Source organism: Typopeltis vanoorti, chromosome 12, assembly GCF_054136105.1.
Source record: "Typopeltis vanoorti isolate ZY-2024b chromosome 12, IOZ_Tvanoo_1.0, whole genome shotgun sequence".
Taxonomy (NCBI): domain Eukaryota; kingdom Metazoa; phylum Arthropoda; class Arachnida; order Uropygi; family Thelyphonidae; genus Typopeltis; species Typopeltis vanoorti.
This window is the reverse complement of record NC_143560.1, coordinates 56,131,120-56,149,376: the sequence shown is the minus strand read 5'-3', so window position 1 is coordinate 56,149,376 and position 18,257 is coordinate 56,131,120. Positions and strand designations below refer to the sequence as shown.

Here is an 18,257-nt window from a genome sequence, read left to right as displayed (position 1 = left end):
GAGGAGACCTCAAAAAAGGTTGAAACCGGTCTGAGTAGTGACATCCACAATGTATTGCAGTATACATCTCTTAGTGAGATGTGCTGTATATTATGGAAAATACTAAGAATAGTGATCAGGGCTTTACCCACCTTTACAATGAGTTGCCCTGGTGTTGCACCACCTTTAGACTTGAACTACGTTTCAGGCGCAAACTTAACTGTTTGCTTACTTGGGATTAGGAGTAAAATAACCAAGTTTATAAAATTACTTGGTAACCCTAATATACATTATTCCCAAGGTAAAAAAACTTATTTACATCTATATCTCCTCCAGAGATTATTCAAAATAAAAACACCTTGTAGCAACTTGTATAGGTAAAGTTGATAAGGCTCTGTATTCCTAAAACCTTGGTATTTAGGGTCTAGCTACTCACTGAGGAGACCTCAAAAAAGGTTGAAACCGGTCTGGGTAGTGACCCCACCCATAATGTATTGCAGTATACATCTCTTAGTGAGATGTGCTTTACATTATGGAAAATACTAAGAATAGTGATCAGAGCTTTACCCACCTTTACAATGAGTTGCCCTGGTGTTGCACCACCTTTAGACTTGAACTACTTTCAGGTGCAAACTTAACTGTTTGCTTACTTGGGATTAGGAGTAAAATAACCAAGTTTATAAAATTACTTGGTAACCCTAATATATATATAGCGGTGTCCTCGACCAACATCGTCTTCAACATGCATCATTTCGAATTTACGGCGGTAATCCCATAAATAATTTAAAAAATAAATTTCGACTTGAAGCAGCATGACATAAAATTCAAACATCGCAGGCAAACTTGTTTGTGAGCGCAGCAGAAGAATACGCCGTTATGTGCCGTTTGTTTGGGAGAGGTGGCATCGCTTGGATCCCAGCATACACTCGTTGGGTACCGCGTGCTTTGTTTACATCTGCTCTCTCATTTTTGTGTTTGTGTTTTTTTGTGACTTTTTACCCTTCAATATGGCTCCCAAACGTAAGGCAGACTCTTCCGATGGCAATGTGTCGAAGAAAAGGAAAGCCATTACATTAGTAGTGAAATTAGACATTATTAAAAGGGCAAAAAAGGGAGAAACGGCAACGAACATCGGCTGCACGTTGAACTTAAGTCGTACCACAGTCGGGACTATTATCAAGGATAAAGTTCGCATCCTTAAACATGTGAAAGGATTGGCACCTATGAAATTGACTGTGATTATGAAAAAACGTAGTAGGCTCATGATTGAGATGGAAAGGCTTCTTGTTCTTTGGCTGGAAGACCAGCATCAACGCCATATCCCAATTAGCCTCATGTTAATTCAAGAAAAGGCAAAAAAGATTGTTTGAGGTATTGAAAAGTGAAAGGGGGAAACGAGTGCAGGTGAAGAGTTTAATGCTAGTGAAGGTTGGTTTATGCAGTTTAAGGCTCGGGACAATTTACATAACCTTAAGGTGCAAGGTGAAGCTGCTAGTGGTGATGATAAAGCAGCTGGTGAGTTTCCTGAGGAGTACTGAGATAATAAGGGAGGGGGCTACAGTGCTCAACAAGTGTTTAATGTGGACGAGACAGGCCTATTTTGGAAACGTATGCCTAATCGTACCTATATCGCCAATGAGGAGAAGGCAGCACCAGGCCATAAAGCTGGTGAGGAGAGACTGACTTTGCTTCTTGGGACTAATGCTGCTGGTGACTTAAAACTGAAGCCCTTGTTGGTCTATCAGGCTGAAAATCCAAGGGCACTAAAGGGCATTTGGAAGGGTCAACTGCCTGTCATCTGGTGGTCCAATAAGAAGGCATGGGTGATATTTCAAATCTTCGAAGACTGATTTACCAACCATTTTGTGCCAGAAGTTCAGAGGTACTGTACAGCCAAGGGTCTGCCCTTTAAAGCATTGTTAGTGCTAGACAATGCCCCTGGTCACCATGCCCACTTGCATGACTTCCACCCTAATGTTAAGGTGGTTTACCTTCCACCAAACACCACAGCCCTTTTGCAGCCTATGGACCAGGGTGTTACTGCTTCCTTTAAGGCCTACTACCTCTGCAGGACATTTGCTATGGCTTTCAGGGCAACTGAAAAAGACAGGAACTTAACCCTCAAAGACTTTTGGAAATTGTATAGCATTTATAATGCCATATAAAACATTGAGCATGCTTGGGATGAAGTAAAGCAGACAAATTTGAATGGTGTGTGGAAAAAAACTGTGTCCCCAGTTTGTGAATGATTTCCATGGCTATGAGGAGACAGTCGAGGCTGTCACAGAGAAGGTTGTTGTCCTGGGGAAGCAGATGAATTTGGAAGTGGAGGCCAAAGATGTCACAGAGCTTCTGGCATCTCATGGGGAGGAGTTGTTAGCAGAAGACCTCATTCAGTTAGAGAAGCAGCTGATTGAGGAGGAGGAAACGGTTCCAACCCCTGAACCCAGGAGATTCACCACCAAGGGCTTGGCAGAAGGTTTTGCCCTCATTGAGGATGGGCTGGCCAAGTTTGAGGCTGAGGATCCCAACACTGCTAGGTACACAAAGGTCTTCCGAGGGGTTATGGATTGCCTGCAGTGTTATAGGGAGATATACAAGGAGAAGAGGATGGTATCATTCCAGACTAGCCTGGAACTTTTTTTTACGAAGGTAGAGAGGCTTGCAGCAGGTGCTGGTACCTCAACTGTCTCCTCAGTTCCTCTTCCAGCCTCTCCATCTTCTTCAATTGCACCTGCAATATCTCCTGCACCCTGTCCTGACTATCCTGTCTCCTCCTCCTCCTTCCATTAAGTCAGTCTCTCCCTCCTTGCAACACCAATTCCAGTGTGCAAACCAACCACAGGATAAAAGGTAAAGAATTGTTTTCATTTTTGTTTTTTTTTTAATCACCTGTACAGAATGTACAGTTTCATTTGTCATTTTGGGGATTGTTCTCATTTTTATGTTTGTTTTTTTATTACAGTTTCATTTTTGTCATTTTTCTGTACTATACAGTAATTATGTTCTCCCTTTCATTTTCCTATGGCCTAGTTCTGTTTCTTGATACATACGTATGACTTTTAGGCTATGGTAATTCCGACTTGCATTGAAAATCACCTTACGTCGGTCCGTAGGAACGGATCTCCGACTTAATTTAAGGATCCCCTGTATATGTGTGTGTGTGTGTGTATATACATATATATATATATATTTTTTTCCAGTTATATTTAATTTACTTCTATAACACGTTACTGCATGTATATTGAGATTCCATTGTAATCATGCGCCCTTCTTCTGGTTCCCATCTGCCATACGGCCGCGGGAGGGTAGCTAAATGCTACCATTCTAGGGAGAGATGATTATGAGCAAGGTGGTTTCTCGTTGCCTTCCTTATCATGCGCCCTAACTGTATGTTATTCCTAGTATTGTTTGAACTACTGTACTGATGATGTCCCAAGATACTTGGGATGAAATATTTACGAATTAAATAGTCATTACTGTAGTTAGTATGTGTATTTTTTTTTTTTTTTTTTTTTAATGAGAATTTTTTACCATGTCTGCCAAAAATGTTGAAATTTGGCAGACATGGTAAAAAAATTTTTTCACAGAGTTACCCTAACAGCCAGTATGAGTTTTCAATAGACATAAAAGTATATACCACATCTTGGGTTTTTGTTAATCATGGAGTCAAAAATGTCCAGTTACTGATGCTTGCTCTCAGTATCAATGGCAAAATAATCTAAAGAAAAGGGCACTTATAATACCAAATTTTTGGATTTCTCCACAAAAGACATTTAGTAATCTGAAATGCAAAAAGTATACTATAAAGAAAGATATAAAGGAGTTGCTAGATGAAGCAAAAATGAAGGGCAAGAAGGTGCAGACTGTAAGTCTCCTGCCACACACTATGAGGGGACAAACTGAGGAGGAGTGGTGTGCTGGTAGCAAATGAATCAATACATAGGTTGTGCAGAAGGAATGATGTAGGATTTGTGGATCTGTGGTCTGTGTTTGACAGAAAGAAGGATTTGTATAATGTTGATGGACTGCATCTAAAATAGTTTTGGTGTTAGGTGTCTAGAGAGCTATGTTCACCAAGCATGCTGAAGTGCAAATTCAGGAAAACTTAAGCAATTAGGGTGGAAGTAGATGAATTTATGTAAAGGCACCCATAAAGCAAGTGAATGTGAGAAATGACTAAGTGTGGAATCTAAGCTCTCAAGCAAAAATAATGAATAGGGTCCTAAAGGGATGCTTCAGTCTCTATATACTAATGCCAGAAGTATAAGTAACAAGTGGGAGAAGTTTTTGGCATTGGTTAGGGCAACCTTGCAAAAAGTTATAGGCTTTAGTGAAACTGAGCTAACAGCAGATGTATGTAGTTATAGGGATAGAATGTGAAGAGTTTAGTATTTTCAGGGAAGATAGAGAAGACAGGCGGGGAAGAAGGGATAGTGCTGATGATCAAAGATGAATTGCAGCCAAAAAGAATAAGAGATAAGTGGGAGGGTGGCTGTTCATTTGAAGCAGTCTGGCATGTGATAAAGGCCAGTAAGACAAAATATACAGTTGGTTGTTGCTATAAGCCAGGGATTCCGTGGATGATCTGGAAGACATGCATTGACATTTAATACAACGTGTGCAGGTCAAGTGATTATAATGTGGGACTTCAGCTACGGAGATATAGAGTGAAAGGAAGAAAAAGCACATGGCAGAAAGGAAATGTAATTTATACACCTACTAGAGATAATTACTTGCTGCCTCAAGTAATTACCTACTAGAGATAATTACTTGAGGCAGCAAATGATGAAGAGGACTAAGGGTGTGAGAGTATTGGACCTGGTCATAGGATCAGAAGAGCTATCCATAACCAAGGTGGTCACATTACCTCCGAATGGCAAAAGTGACCATACAGTCTTGACTTGGGAGATTGTAAAACATGAGGAATATTCTACCAAGAATGGGTATATGATGGGATATCCAAAAATAACTGGAATTATTTTATTATTTTTTTTAATTTTATTAAAGTTTTCTTTGACCATGGGAATAAAATGGTTAAAGATGTGGTTTTCTTTAACCATGCGAATTAAAAAAAAAAAAAAAAAAAAAAAAAAGTCACATGGAGACAGATTAGGCAAGTAAGGAGGGTGAGGAACAACCGTCATGTTTTTTCTCATCAAGAACTATTGGACAGACAAGTTTCATCTGCAAATCTTCTGTTAAAATTCGTTGGCACAAACTCCATGACAAATTCGTCTCTTCAGAAACTCTCAATGGTCTTTTGACTATCTTCATTGATTGCCTGGAAAACCTTTTTGATTTGAAAACCTTGTCAAAAACTGTTTGACAGACAAGTTTTATCTGCAAATCTTCTGTTAAAATTTGTTGGCATGAACTCCATGACAAATTTGTCTCTTAGGAAACTCTCAATGGTCTTTTGACTATCTTCATTGATCGCCTAGCAAACCTTTTTGATGTTTTCATAATTTCTGCTTGTTGAAGGTCAGTCAGTTTGTGGTTGGTCTTCAACTGACATCTCTCCATTTTTGAAAAGGGAAAACTACTCGTTGACCTGCATTTTATCTAAAGCGTCATCTTTAAATGCTTGTCAAAGCATAACAATAATTTCAGCTGCAGTTTTACCCAAAAGAAAAAATTTCATACACACTCTCTGTTCCTTGTGGTCAGCCAACACAAAATTGCCAAACTTGCTTGTTAGTACTAACATAAAAGCAGCCAGAACAACAAACCAGTTCACACAGGATGGTACCACTTGCCAGACCGGCACAGAAAACAATGTCTAGCAGCATCATCCATAACTAGAAAATGCACATGCACCAAGTTCAGATTCTGGTTATTTTTAGATACCCCTGTTCCATGGCATAAAACACTGCAAGGGAAGGATGCTAGTAGTGCAAGGGAAATAGTTAAGGAGCTACTAGAGGAAGCAATATTAAATTGTGTACCTAAGATAACTGGGATTATTCAGGTAGAAGTTACATGGATGAGTAATATCATTAAACATGAGCTGCAGAAGAAGAAAATGGAGTAAAGGATATATAAGGAGACAGGTGAGCATCAAACTCATGAACAATATAAGGCTCAGGCAAGAAAGCTGATGATCATAGTAAGGAAGGTAAAATCACATTACAAGAAGAATCTAGTCAAGCAGGTCATCCCAAAGGGTTTTTTGTTATGTGGCAAGTAAGAGGAAGAATAACTATGAAAGATTAACCATAATGAGTGCTGATGGTGACGAGGTGACAGAAGCAGATAAAACAGTTGAGTTACTATGACCACTTTGCAAGGACATATCATCCAAATGAGGTTACTACTGTAATGTATGTGACAGAGACTGATGTGAGAACAGAGATGGATGAATTGGATAGCCAAAAATAACTGGTTAATCATGGCAATGGAGGTTCTTAGGATATTAATGAATCTCAATGTAAAATACATCTGTGGGATTAGATGGAATATCAGCTCGGGTTTTGCAAGAATATGCAAGGGAACTGGCAATGTCTCTTACTAGGCTCTTTAATTTAAGTTTCAGCTCTGGTAGAGTTCCAAGGGAGTGAAAAGAGAGCAAAATAATTCCATTGCATAAGGGAGGTTCTAAGACTACAGTAGCAAATTAAAGAACAATCAGTATCTCAGGCATGGTGGTACTGGAAAAATTGGTCAAAAAGAGAATTCAAGAATGGATAGATAAGAATATGATATTGTATAAGAGGTAACATGACTTTGTGAAGAACCAGTAATGCCTTAGTAATTTACTAACTTTTTATAATAGTAACAGCTGAGTTGGATGAAGGAAATGGCTACATGATGATTTTATTGGATTTTGTAAAGGCAGTTCACAGAATACCATATGGAACTCTATTATGCAAATTAGAACAAATGGAGATGGATATGACACTGGTTATGTGGATAAGAGGATGGCTGCTGGATAGATATCAAAAAAGTGATATATGGAGTGGCAGAACTGAGGTGAAAACAGGTGACTAATGGTGTACTGCAAGGTTCAGTGCTGGTACCACTATTGTTTAACTTGTACATAAATGATATAGAAAATAACCTGAAAGGAAAAATTCAGTTGTTTGCTGATGAAAATTAAGTAGAATAATAGTTAATCATGGCAATGCAGAAATCTTGCAGGATGATTTAAATAGGCTGTCAGTATGGGCAAAAAATAACTGGTATTGGTTTAATGTGGAGAAATGTAAAGTTATTCATTTTGGGATAAATCAATTATAAGCTGTGTACCACACTGATGGAACTGTAATTGAGGAAATAGATGAAGCTACAGATTTACTGATGTGGTGGTGGATAGATTGTTAAAGTTTTGAGGACATATTGCTAAGATAGCCTATAAGATTACTTGGCTATTGAAGAACACACTAACAAGTAGAGATAAGAAAGTTGTTATTCCTCTTTATAAGACCTTGATACATCCATCTGGATTATTGTGCTCATGTCTGGTCTCCTGGGTTTCTTGGGGATGTGGAAGTGGTGGGGAGGATTCAGAGGTGACCTGTGGAATGTTCCCTATGAAGATAGATTGAGGGTGTGTGGATTGCAGAAGTTGGTTGATAGGAGAAAAAGCGAGGATATGATAGAAACATTTAAGTTGCTTAAAGGGTTTTATAGAATTGATGCAGTGGAAATGTTTCAGCATTTGGCTAGAAGACCAGAACAAGAGGTCATCCCTGGAAGTTGAATAAAGGTGTGGTTAGTAAGAGTGTGAAGACTAGATTTTTTGTTTTGAGAGTTGTAAATGAGTGGAATAGGTTGCCAGCGTGGGTTGTGAGCGTTTTGTTTGTTAATGGGTTCAAGAAGAGGTGTATGACAGACTGTGTGGATAGTTTGGGTCTCCTGCAATGAGTCTTCAGACTCCATGGAGATGCCTGTTCAATAATAATAATAATAATAACAATACATTGTTATATGCAGAAAAACCACAAACACACGTTAGATATGAGAAATTTTATCTGTTTATCATAACTGGTGATATTTCCATTTAGATTATTATTTTTATTTTTTTTTTTTGTTAAAAGAACTAAATGTTAAAGTTACTTTCTTTATATATGATTCCCACCCATGAAAGTTTATTTGCAGACCTATAGTACATTTGTACCATGGGTGAGTCAAATGTTTCCCTCCCCCTTTTTATCAATTTTAATTTATTTTTAACATAATCTGGAAACACTGCTCTAGAAACAAATTACTTACAGACTAGTCAATACATTATGAAGTTTTCTAAGAACTTTGAAAGATCCTTTTTTCTCCATTTCTAGAGAAGACAAAATTTGCATCACCCTATGAACCACTCACTTCAGGACATACTATAAGCAATGACTGATTGCTACTGATGAAAACCAAGTGTAGCTGCATCTAAGTTTAATTCAAGACAAAAACATGCTTGTAAAAATATTCAATGAGAGTAATGAACAAATTTTGCGCATTTGCATCGATAAGTTGTGCAAATTTATCAAATGGTTTTTACATAAACTGCAAGCTAACAACCCAGCATTCAGGGATTATTTATTTGCTTGTTGCTATTTCATTTCACAATACCAAGCTACTTCTGAACTGGCTATACAATCAAAAATGGCTTGTGTAAAGAAGTACCAAATAATCACATCATATCATTTGTTATCATTCAGTGGATCTGTGTAGCACACATCAAAGATTGACAAAGGATTCTGTTATGTCTTTGGTGAAATATAGCTATAATCATATGTTACAAACTTCCGACTTACAAACTCAATCATCATAGGGGACAAATACTGTGAGTCTCATGTGTCTCTCATTATGCTGGTATCACTTATTATGAGATTCTTTCCTCTGGCTAAATAATCAAAAAGGGGTGTCTACTTAGCATCTCCTTTTGCAGTGGATTAATTCAAAGACTCATTAAGGGAGGGAACTTACTCAACAACTCTCCATCTCCACCACGCAATCCACCAACTACAGTTAACCACATCATCTACATCAGTGATGGCGAACCTGTGACACATGTGTCAGCACTGACACACTTGAGGGTTTCAGGTGACACACCTTGGATGTTGAAAGATAATGGTATTCTGATGAAAAACTGCGATAAATCGTGTAAGATCGCTCTCAATTAAGGCGAAGGTAGGTTTCTGTTCATTGAGAGAATTATATTTTATAGTTAGCCTATTTCTATTTTATTTTGTAGTTAGCCTATTTCTATTTTATTTTGTGGTTAGCCTATTTCTATTTTATTTTGTGGTTAGCTTATTTCTATTTTATTTTGTAACTAGCCTATAAACAACGAGTTTTTAAGTTTATGTTTTCTTTCTTAATCATTATAATTTCTGCATAGTCATATGATATTATAAAAACTTATAAAAATTATTATCAATATTATACGATACAAACTTATGAATACATGCTTTATATATTATAAACTTAAAGTTTTCATTTGACTTCTGAGTGAAATTTGTTCATGCATGCATTCCAAGTTTCTCGACTGAGTAATATGTTCTAAACATATTTAAAACCACTTTAACAGAAAATATAATTCGCAGCATTAAATATTGAATTTATCTGAGTAAATAATAAAAACATTTTTATAGTTTTCATTATTTGCAATAAATTCAGTAAATTTTGTTAAATAATGCAAATAGTAATACCTTATGATGACGTCGCAACAAAACCTACTAAATAGCTGCTATTTAGTAGCACAACAGAGAGTAAAACGTAATAAGGTTGCTACGAACGTACCAGTAATAAATCTGGCAACCCTGCTGAAAGAAGTAGTGGTAGTTTTGCATTGTCTGCCACTTAAGTAATTTGAGTTGCTGGTGTATAATTCATTTCCAGTAATTGTTAGATCTTATTAATTATTACTGCTTAATTACCACTGTATATAATTGTGTTCTTTTTTAATTTGTGAACCCTTTTACAATGGCAGCTAGCACTAATAAAAAACTAAAATTATCACAGAAAGGAAGTGGAAGAAATTTCCAAGACGACTGGACTGAACAATATGGTGTTATTGATAGAGGCGATAAAGTTCTCTGTAAATTGTGTGGTGAGCTATCTGTGAGTAGAACTTTGAATGTAAGAAGACATTTTGAAACAAAGCATAAATGGCTCCTAAAAAAAACTTTTAAAGAATGCAAAGAATACATACTGCAACATCTAAAACTGGTAGAATCACAATCAGGGACTTTAATTAAATTTGTTTCAGGACCTTCAAATTTAGCAGCCGCAAGTTACAGTATTTCACATACTATTGTTGAACATGGGAAACCACTTTGTGGTGGCGATTATATTAAAGAAGCTTTCGTAAAGTGCGCACCATTTTTATTTGAGGATTTTCATAATAAGGAAGCTATTGTAAAGCACATGAAAGCGTTACCATTAAGTAGGAATACTATTAAAGACAGAGTTATATCAATAAATGCTAGTATAGAAAATCAAATACAACAAGACTTGAACTCATGTCATTGTTTTTCCATTTGTCTCGACGAAACTACAGATATTACCTCATTAGCTCGATTGGCTATTATTGCAAGGTATGTTCACGGTGATTCTATGCATGAGGAATTGATGAAGTTGGAAAATTTACCTCAAAACACAACAGGTAAAGACATATGTGACTGTATTGTTAAAGTGTTCTGTGAGAAACAGATAGATTTATCGAAAATATTTTTGATTACAACTGATGGTGTGCCTAATATGGTTGGCTGTAATGTTGGTTTTATCAAGCAATTTACAGGATATGTTGGTCATCCCTTGGTTTGTTTCCATTGCATTATACATCAGGAGACACTGTGTGCAAAATCAGGCTTAAAGGATTTGGATGATGTGATGAGAATTGTGACAAAGGTAACTAATTTTATTGCTGCCAGGGCTTTAAACAAAAGAGAATTTAATTCACTTTTAAGTGAAGTTGAATCAGGATACAATGGTCTCTTAATGTACAATAATATTCGATGGCTGAGTCGTGGCCAAGTACTTGAACGGTTTGTTGAATGTTTAAATGAAATTAAATTATATTTAAATACGAAGGGCATGGAGCACGAATTTTCTCAGTTGAACAATTCTGCTTGGCTCGGTAAGCTGATGTTTTTCACAGATTTTTCATTGCACCTGAATGAACTTAATATACAATTGCAAGGTTTCGGAAAATCAGTCAATGTTATGTTTGGCACAATCAAGAGCTTTGAGAATAACACAAAATATTTCAACGTAATTTAGAAAGTAACAATCTGAAGTATTTCCCAAGAGTGAAAATTTTTTTTAACGAAACCATCCCCAAAAATCGTGAATAACATATCAACCAATCTATCGAAGTTCTAAAGTCAGTAACTGTCTAGATTTGAGCAATTTCGAATGTTGGAACAAACAATCCAATTCATAAAAGTATCCTGATGAAACAGAACTCATGGATCTTAAATTAGATGGCTTTGAGTGGTTGGATTTAAAAGATCTAGAAATGCAACTGGCCGACTTCCAGTGTAATCCTATCTGGAAAAGAAAGTTTATTGCTCTTAGAAATGAATTAGAAGAACTTGAGCAGGAACGTCTGCATGATACTGCATGTAAAAATTCAGACTGTGAAATTCTAAGCGTCTGGAATAGCCTTCCCGAAAACTTTCATGCTCTTAAAATCTTCGCTAAAGATCTTCTAACAATTTTCTCTTCTACATACTCTTGTGAAACTCTATTTTCTGCCTTAAATAATATCAAATCAAAAGGGAGAATAGATTGAGCAATGATTTGAGCACTGCCTGTGTAGCATTACACACTATAGCCCTTCTATAAAGCAACTTTCTACCAGTACTCAGCAACAGAAAAGTCATTAAATGTAATGTAAGTTTGTAATTTCACTTTATTAAATTAATTGTATAATATGAATTCATACATTTTATATCAATGTCCTATTAAATAAATAGCCTAATATGATATGTATAAGGAAGTTAAAGAGGCAAAGGAAAAGAAGAAACCATACCAAAAGATCCTGGCAAATAAGTCAGCTTGTGCTCTTAGAGAATACAGAGACAAATGTAAGAAAGCTAAACACTGTGTAAAAAGTAGCTAAACAAAAGTCATGGAAAGACTGGTAAGAACATAGAAAATAAATATCAGGAAGGCGAGAAAATATTCTGGGGGTTGTAGAAGAAGCTTAGAAATAAAGGAAAAAGTGCTGTAAAAGAAATTAGATATGGTAAAGGTGAAATGAAAACTGGAGAAAAAGATATCCTTGAAGTATGGAGTAATAACTTCAAAAAATTGCTAAATGAAACAATCAGCAACAGCACAGTGGTAAAAAACACTGACCAGGCATACAGTCAGGAATACATATCCATACTTAAAGTACTACATACTTGAAGTAGAAAAAGCCATCGAAAGCCTGGAATGTGGAAAGGCAGTGGGGAACAGATGATATTCGACCAGAAATGCTCAAGTATGGAGGTATGAAAGTCTTACAGTGGCTGCACTGCATAGTTCAGAAGGCTTGGACAGAGGGATGAATTCCAGATGATTGGAGTAGAGTCCTCATAGAACCCATATATAAAAAGGGAAATAAAATTAAATGTGAGAATTACAGAGGTATTTTTCTACTGAGTGTTCCTGGTAAGATTTATGCAAGTATGCTTGAAAAACGGTTGAGAAGGATTGTGGAAGGGAAGCTTGGTGAAGAACAAGCTGGATTCAGGCCAAATAGAGGGGGGGGGGGGTCAGGATCAGATTTTCAGTTTATGACAAACAGTTGAGAAATCATGGGAATATAAAAGGATCTGTATTTAAGTTTTGTACTGGAAAAGGCATATGACAAGATGCCAAGAGAGAAGCTATACTTAGCAATACTTAGTCTTTATTTAAGTTGTAAGTAAGCAGTTAGAATTGAAGGATGATGGTTTAATGTTAAATCTGGCATCAGAAGAGGATGTACATTGTCTCCTCTGTTATTCATTATCTATATGGATCACATTATGAAGGAAATTGGTATTGAATCCGATATCAAAATTGGAGATGTTAATCTCGGCTCTTTACTATGCTGATGATGTTATACTTTTAAATAAATCCGCTACAAGTCTGCAAGATTCCCTGACTAAATTTAATAACTGTTGTAATAGACATGGTATGAAGGTCAGCAATAACAAGGCAAAGGCAATGAAAATAGGCAGAAGCATTGATAATATCAACTGCATCGTGAATGGAGAACTTATAGAACAAATAAAACATTTCAGCTACTTCGGCATGATTTTTAATGAAGATGGTAAATTACATATGGAAATAGACAACAGGATCAACCAAGCTGGTATGGTAGGAAGTCAAATGAATAAATTTATATGGAATAAGAGAGAAATTAGTCAAAACACTAAATTATACAAGACAGTGTTCAAATTTTAACTTATGGATCTGACAGCTGGGTTAGAAATAAAACACTTGACCAAAGACTAGAGACCATAGATATGAGAGTCCTGAGAAAGATTAGGGGATGTGAACAGATGGCACGTTCTTTCCTAATTTTGCAATTAGTGCACAATAGACAAGATTAAATAGTTTAAAATTTATTCACAATAGTGTAATCCATGATGAGATTTAGTAAATAAATAATAAATTGAACTTTTTAGAAATAATAACAAGTTTTTAAAAGTTCTTCAACATACCATGACATGAGGCTCCACAAGTTGTTTCCCAAAACCAGTGGTTGTATATATGATTGTCCATCAATACAAAAAGTGATAATCAGATGATAAGATGTCTGCAGAATAATCAACACTCCATATTCTGCACACTTCTTGCAACTGGATTATTCCATTTTCTTGTATTGCTGGGCAATTCATGTGCACAATAAAGAATTTTGAAAAAATAGAGGCAATGGAAATTAAATTGAATTTTATTTTCTAAAAATCAGGTGTTTTGTAGTAGCAGGACTTATAAACTCACATCTCATTAGGAAAAGAACAGCACTAATACCAATATTTGAAATGAAGAATTCAGCAATCAATGGAATCCAAACTTCTTTTTGGAATAATTAATGAAATTTCTTTCATTACTATAATTTGTCTTTCAACTCAGTATATAACAAGTAACAGGATAAATTCCATGGAATTATGTTGTATTCATGGAAACAAAACAAAAGAGAATAAGATCTTGTCAACTTGGTGAATTTAAAGAAATTTTCGCAGTAGAGAAGTACCAGTATCTATTAAAATCTATTAATCTTTCTTTCCATCATCTATTTGTGATGGTGCAAAAGACATTGTGTAATATTTAGAATTCCAACAATTTTTCTGGAATTACCCATTTATTGAAAGCAATCAACAAGGAAATTACCAGTGAAACTAAATCATCTCTGAAACAAAAGATAGCAATTACCAGCTATCTGATAATATTTCAGTATTCCGATGATGACTGTTTCATTGGTGGTTTCCCTAACTGTTTATTGCTTCCTTTCACAAAGGTTAGTAATTCCAATTAAGCTAAATTTGTCTTCTGAGAAAGTAATTATGTATGCCCAAAATGTAATTATTTATCACTATTCTTTTTAAATATAAGAAACTAACTGAAAACTTCAGTCATTATTATATATATCAAATATATATAAAAATATAAATAAAATATAAAAAAAAAATATATATATAAATGCTTCCTTATATCAAAAATGTCATAATGTTATAACGTTATAACGTATATGCCAAATTAACGAACAAACACAACATAAAAGTAGCCTTCCTTCCTTCCTTCCTATGGAAAAAATCTCAAGATTCCTACATCCACCAAAACCACCTCATCATCCTCTTAAAAAACCAGGAGTCTACAAAATCCATTGCTCTTGCAGGATTTGCTACGTAGGACAGACAGGAAGATCTAGAGAAATAAGCATGGCTGAACACCAAAAAGACGTACAATACAAAAGAGAACAAAAAACGGGTCTTGCTTTCCATACCACTTCCACTGGACACGATGTACTCTGGCAAAAAAAAACGATGTCATACATAGAAAACAACAGTTATATAAGAAAATTTAAAGAAGCTGCTAATATGCTAAAAAACCCAACCCAATGCAATAAAAATCAAGGTTTAATTCTCCATCAAGTGTGGTCAGCTCTAATAAAAAATCTACCTCAATCTGAGCTCGGACTGTATGAACAAGAACACGTGACATCGTCCAGTATTGTTCAACATCATAACATTTTATATCTGCATTCTGTTATTTGAGTTTATGAATAGCCAGACGGTTATGATTTGTATTTATTAATTCTCTTGTTTAAACTTTGTTTTAAACTTCAGGGGGTAAATAGTTGGAACTATTTACCCCCTGAAGATGTAAATCCTACGATTTACGAAACTTGTCGGGAACTATTATTTCAGTATTTTGTATAACTGAATAATAAAAAATGTGGTGTAATCACCGAAATATATCTTTTCAGTCATTATATTTTAATTTAATAACAATGTGAAAAACAAACATTGATTACCCAAGGATGGATTGTTGCTTACATGCTTAGTATTACTTCGACTTATGATGATGCCTCAATTATTATGATCAAAAATTGATTCCCCAAAATGAGATCACATAAATATATCACACTATAAATAAAAGGAAAAAAAATCGCCTTCAGAGCATTTTAGAATTCTTCTGAAACTCCTCAAATGGGAGAAAAATGTTAATTCATATATTTACATTACAGTTTAGATAAACTACATAATGCTATAAAAATATGAAATAAAATTATCAGCATGTGACAATAAAGATGTCAAACTTTTGATAATTATGCATGCACAAAACACAGACAATAATATTGAGATTCATAGTGTGTGTGTAATTACCTTTAAATGAGCATCAGGTGCCACCAAAACATCAATACAACCTGTGCAAAAACACCTGTAATAAATAACAACAATAACATTGTATTCAAATATTAAATTAAATGTCAAAAACAAAACAATAGATTATTATTATTATTATGTATACTCCTCCAAGGAGTCCAGGACTCATTAAGGGAAAGTCACTCATACTTAAATATTTATTATAATCTCTCCGTGAATACACTCACAGAAGACACAATTACATCTAATGGTACCTTCCACATACTCACCATAAAAAGGAGCATGGATCTTATGTTTCTAGCCACACCCTTAGTTTCTCAGTTATGGATCACATCAATCACTTTCTTTGATCTGTTCTTATATAAATAAAATTTCATAGCCTAGTTATCATCTTCTCAGTTGTCTCTCCATCAACTCAGAATTCAGGGGACCAGCTGTGCCATCTGAACAATAATAGTTCAGATTTATTAAAGACTTGTAGAGTGGGAGTATAACTTTTTTTTTTTAATGAAAGTTAATTTTCTCTTCTGTTCTACATGCAATGTAGCGACTCATGTGTCACAGATACAAGGAAGGTTATTCAGAATAAAGGCTTTTTTTTCCAACAAAAGGTGAGTCAGCAGTCCTGTATGGAAGAGGTGGGGGTTTTCTTCACAGATAACAAATAATGCAGATTCTTCATCCTGCAAGCAGACAAACCAGGCCAACAACATATAGTGAATTCAGGCAAAAATAATGGAGGTGTATAAGGATCCTGCTACAAATGGCTTGAATAAAGAGTGTAAAGGAAAAGAATCTAGATATATGAATGGGATTTCCAACATAGGATCTGAACAAGGGACTAAAATACTAAAACCTGAAATGGAAACAGGAATGAATTCAGGCAAAAATAATGGAGGTGTTTAAGGATCCTGCTACAAATGGCTTGAATAAAGAGTGTAAAGGAAAAGAATCTAGATATATGAATGGGATTTCCAACATAGGATCTGAACAAGGGACTAAAATACTAAAACCTGAAATGGAAACAGGAATGTGATATGGTAAAGCACATAGGTAACTAATTATGGGAGATAACCCTGAACAGTCATAATCGTGATTTACTTACAGTGTTCATTTTTTTACAATATTATATATATTGAGTGAAAATTTCATAAGATTTAAGTTTCATTACATGCTAAAATATATATTTATTTTAAATTCAACTGTATACTTAGAATCACTAGTTAAGCAGTGGCAAAACAACGAGAACTTTAATATAAATTTTAAGCAGTCCACTTGCTTTCCTTGATACTGTAATCCTTAGGGATTTACATAGAAATAATGCTGCACGTATATTATTGTATGTTTATTTATAGTAGTGGTCCTATGTTACACACTATTCTATGTGCAATTGTTGTAGTAACGACAGCTATGTTGTCACTAGTTTCACTTTGAATCTTGGTAACAGGCATGCACATTACTTGTGAGTTTTGGAATAGCTATCACTGGGTAACAGGAATGCCAGCAAGCAAGGAAGAAGGAGAACTGAAAAGGAGTAAAAAAACTACCAAATTAAATTTTATGATCTCATAAATAATGTAATGTTTAATGAGAAGGAAGTGGTGTGTTCCATGAAGCACAATCAAATTTGCAGTAGAGTTCTTTTTAATGGGGGATGTCTTTGGAGCTGCACAATTAAATGTATTCTATTATCAGAATGATTACTCCTCATACCTACTTCAACAAAATGAAGGAAAGATGTGTGTAAGAAAACTTGTTTACTAGAAAAAGATATACACTAGCATAATAGTGAAGTGAGATCTTCACCTTCTTTTATTGTGATATCAGAAATTTCAGAAGACAGACTAAATGTCTGTGTTAAAAAAAATAATAATAATAATAATAAAATTTAAAAAAATAGAAGAGGATAAAGAGGACAAGAAGTTCCTATATAGTCAAGAGAACCACAGAACTTTTAGATGAATCTATGTTCACTGTTTTGTGTAGTATTTGATGTTGTCCCTCGGATATGAATTTAATTGTGAGAGTTAAAAAGTGAGAGAATTTTACTGAGCTCATATTTTGCAATTCTTAGAATGCCCTTTAATTATTTTTTGTAGGTATTATTAAGTTAGATATATAGAATAGCTGGAAATTATTTACTGTCGTAAATAATTTTCAGCTATTCTATAATTTGACAGAGAATGACTGTTAGATAGACTAAAGAAAATAACTTAACAGACTGAATTGTATCTATTGAATATATTTATAGGTTTACAATAAATATTTTTTTTTTATATTTGTACTTCATTCATTGAAATATAAAACATGTTGATCTTTAAAGACAATGCATCATCATGGGTATGAATCTGAAACATTCTAACAAACCGAAAAAGAATTATAAATGAAATAAATACATGTAATCCTCATATAACATGGTAGTTACATTCCTATTATATCCATGTGTGGTGCAAAACCATGTTATATGGGACTGACAAC

The 18,257-nt window shown here is 34.9% G+C and overlaps 1 protein-coding gene across 5 annotated transcripts in view; it reads right to left on the bottom strand.

The window, feature by feature from the left end:
* Window positions 1–18,257, bottom strand: part of LOC150100806 (DNA (cytosine-5)-methyltransferase 3A-like) — a 745,691-nt gene that overhangs the window by 287,789 nt on the left and 439,645 nt on the right. For all 5 annotated transcript variants that reach the window (XM_090401182.1, XM_090401184.1, XM_090401186.1 and 2 more), the window contains one exon: window positions 15,780–15,834. In XM_090401182.1, coding sequence (XP_090257308.1) covers window positions 15,780–15,834 — 55 coding nt within the window. The remainder of the gene's footprint in view (window positions 1–15,779; window positions 15,835–18,257) is intronic.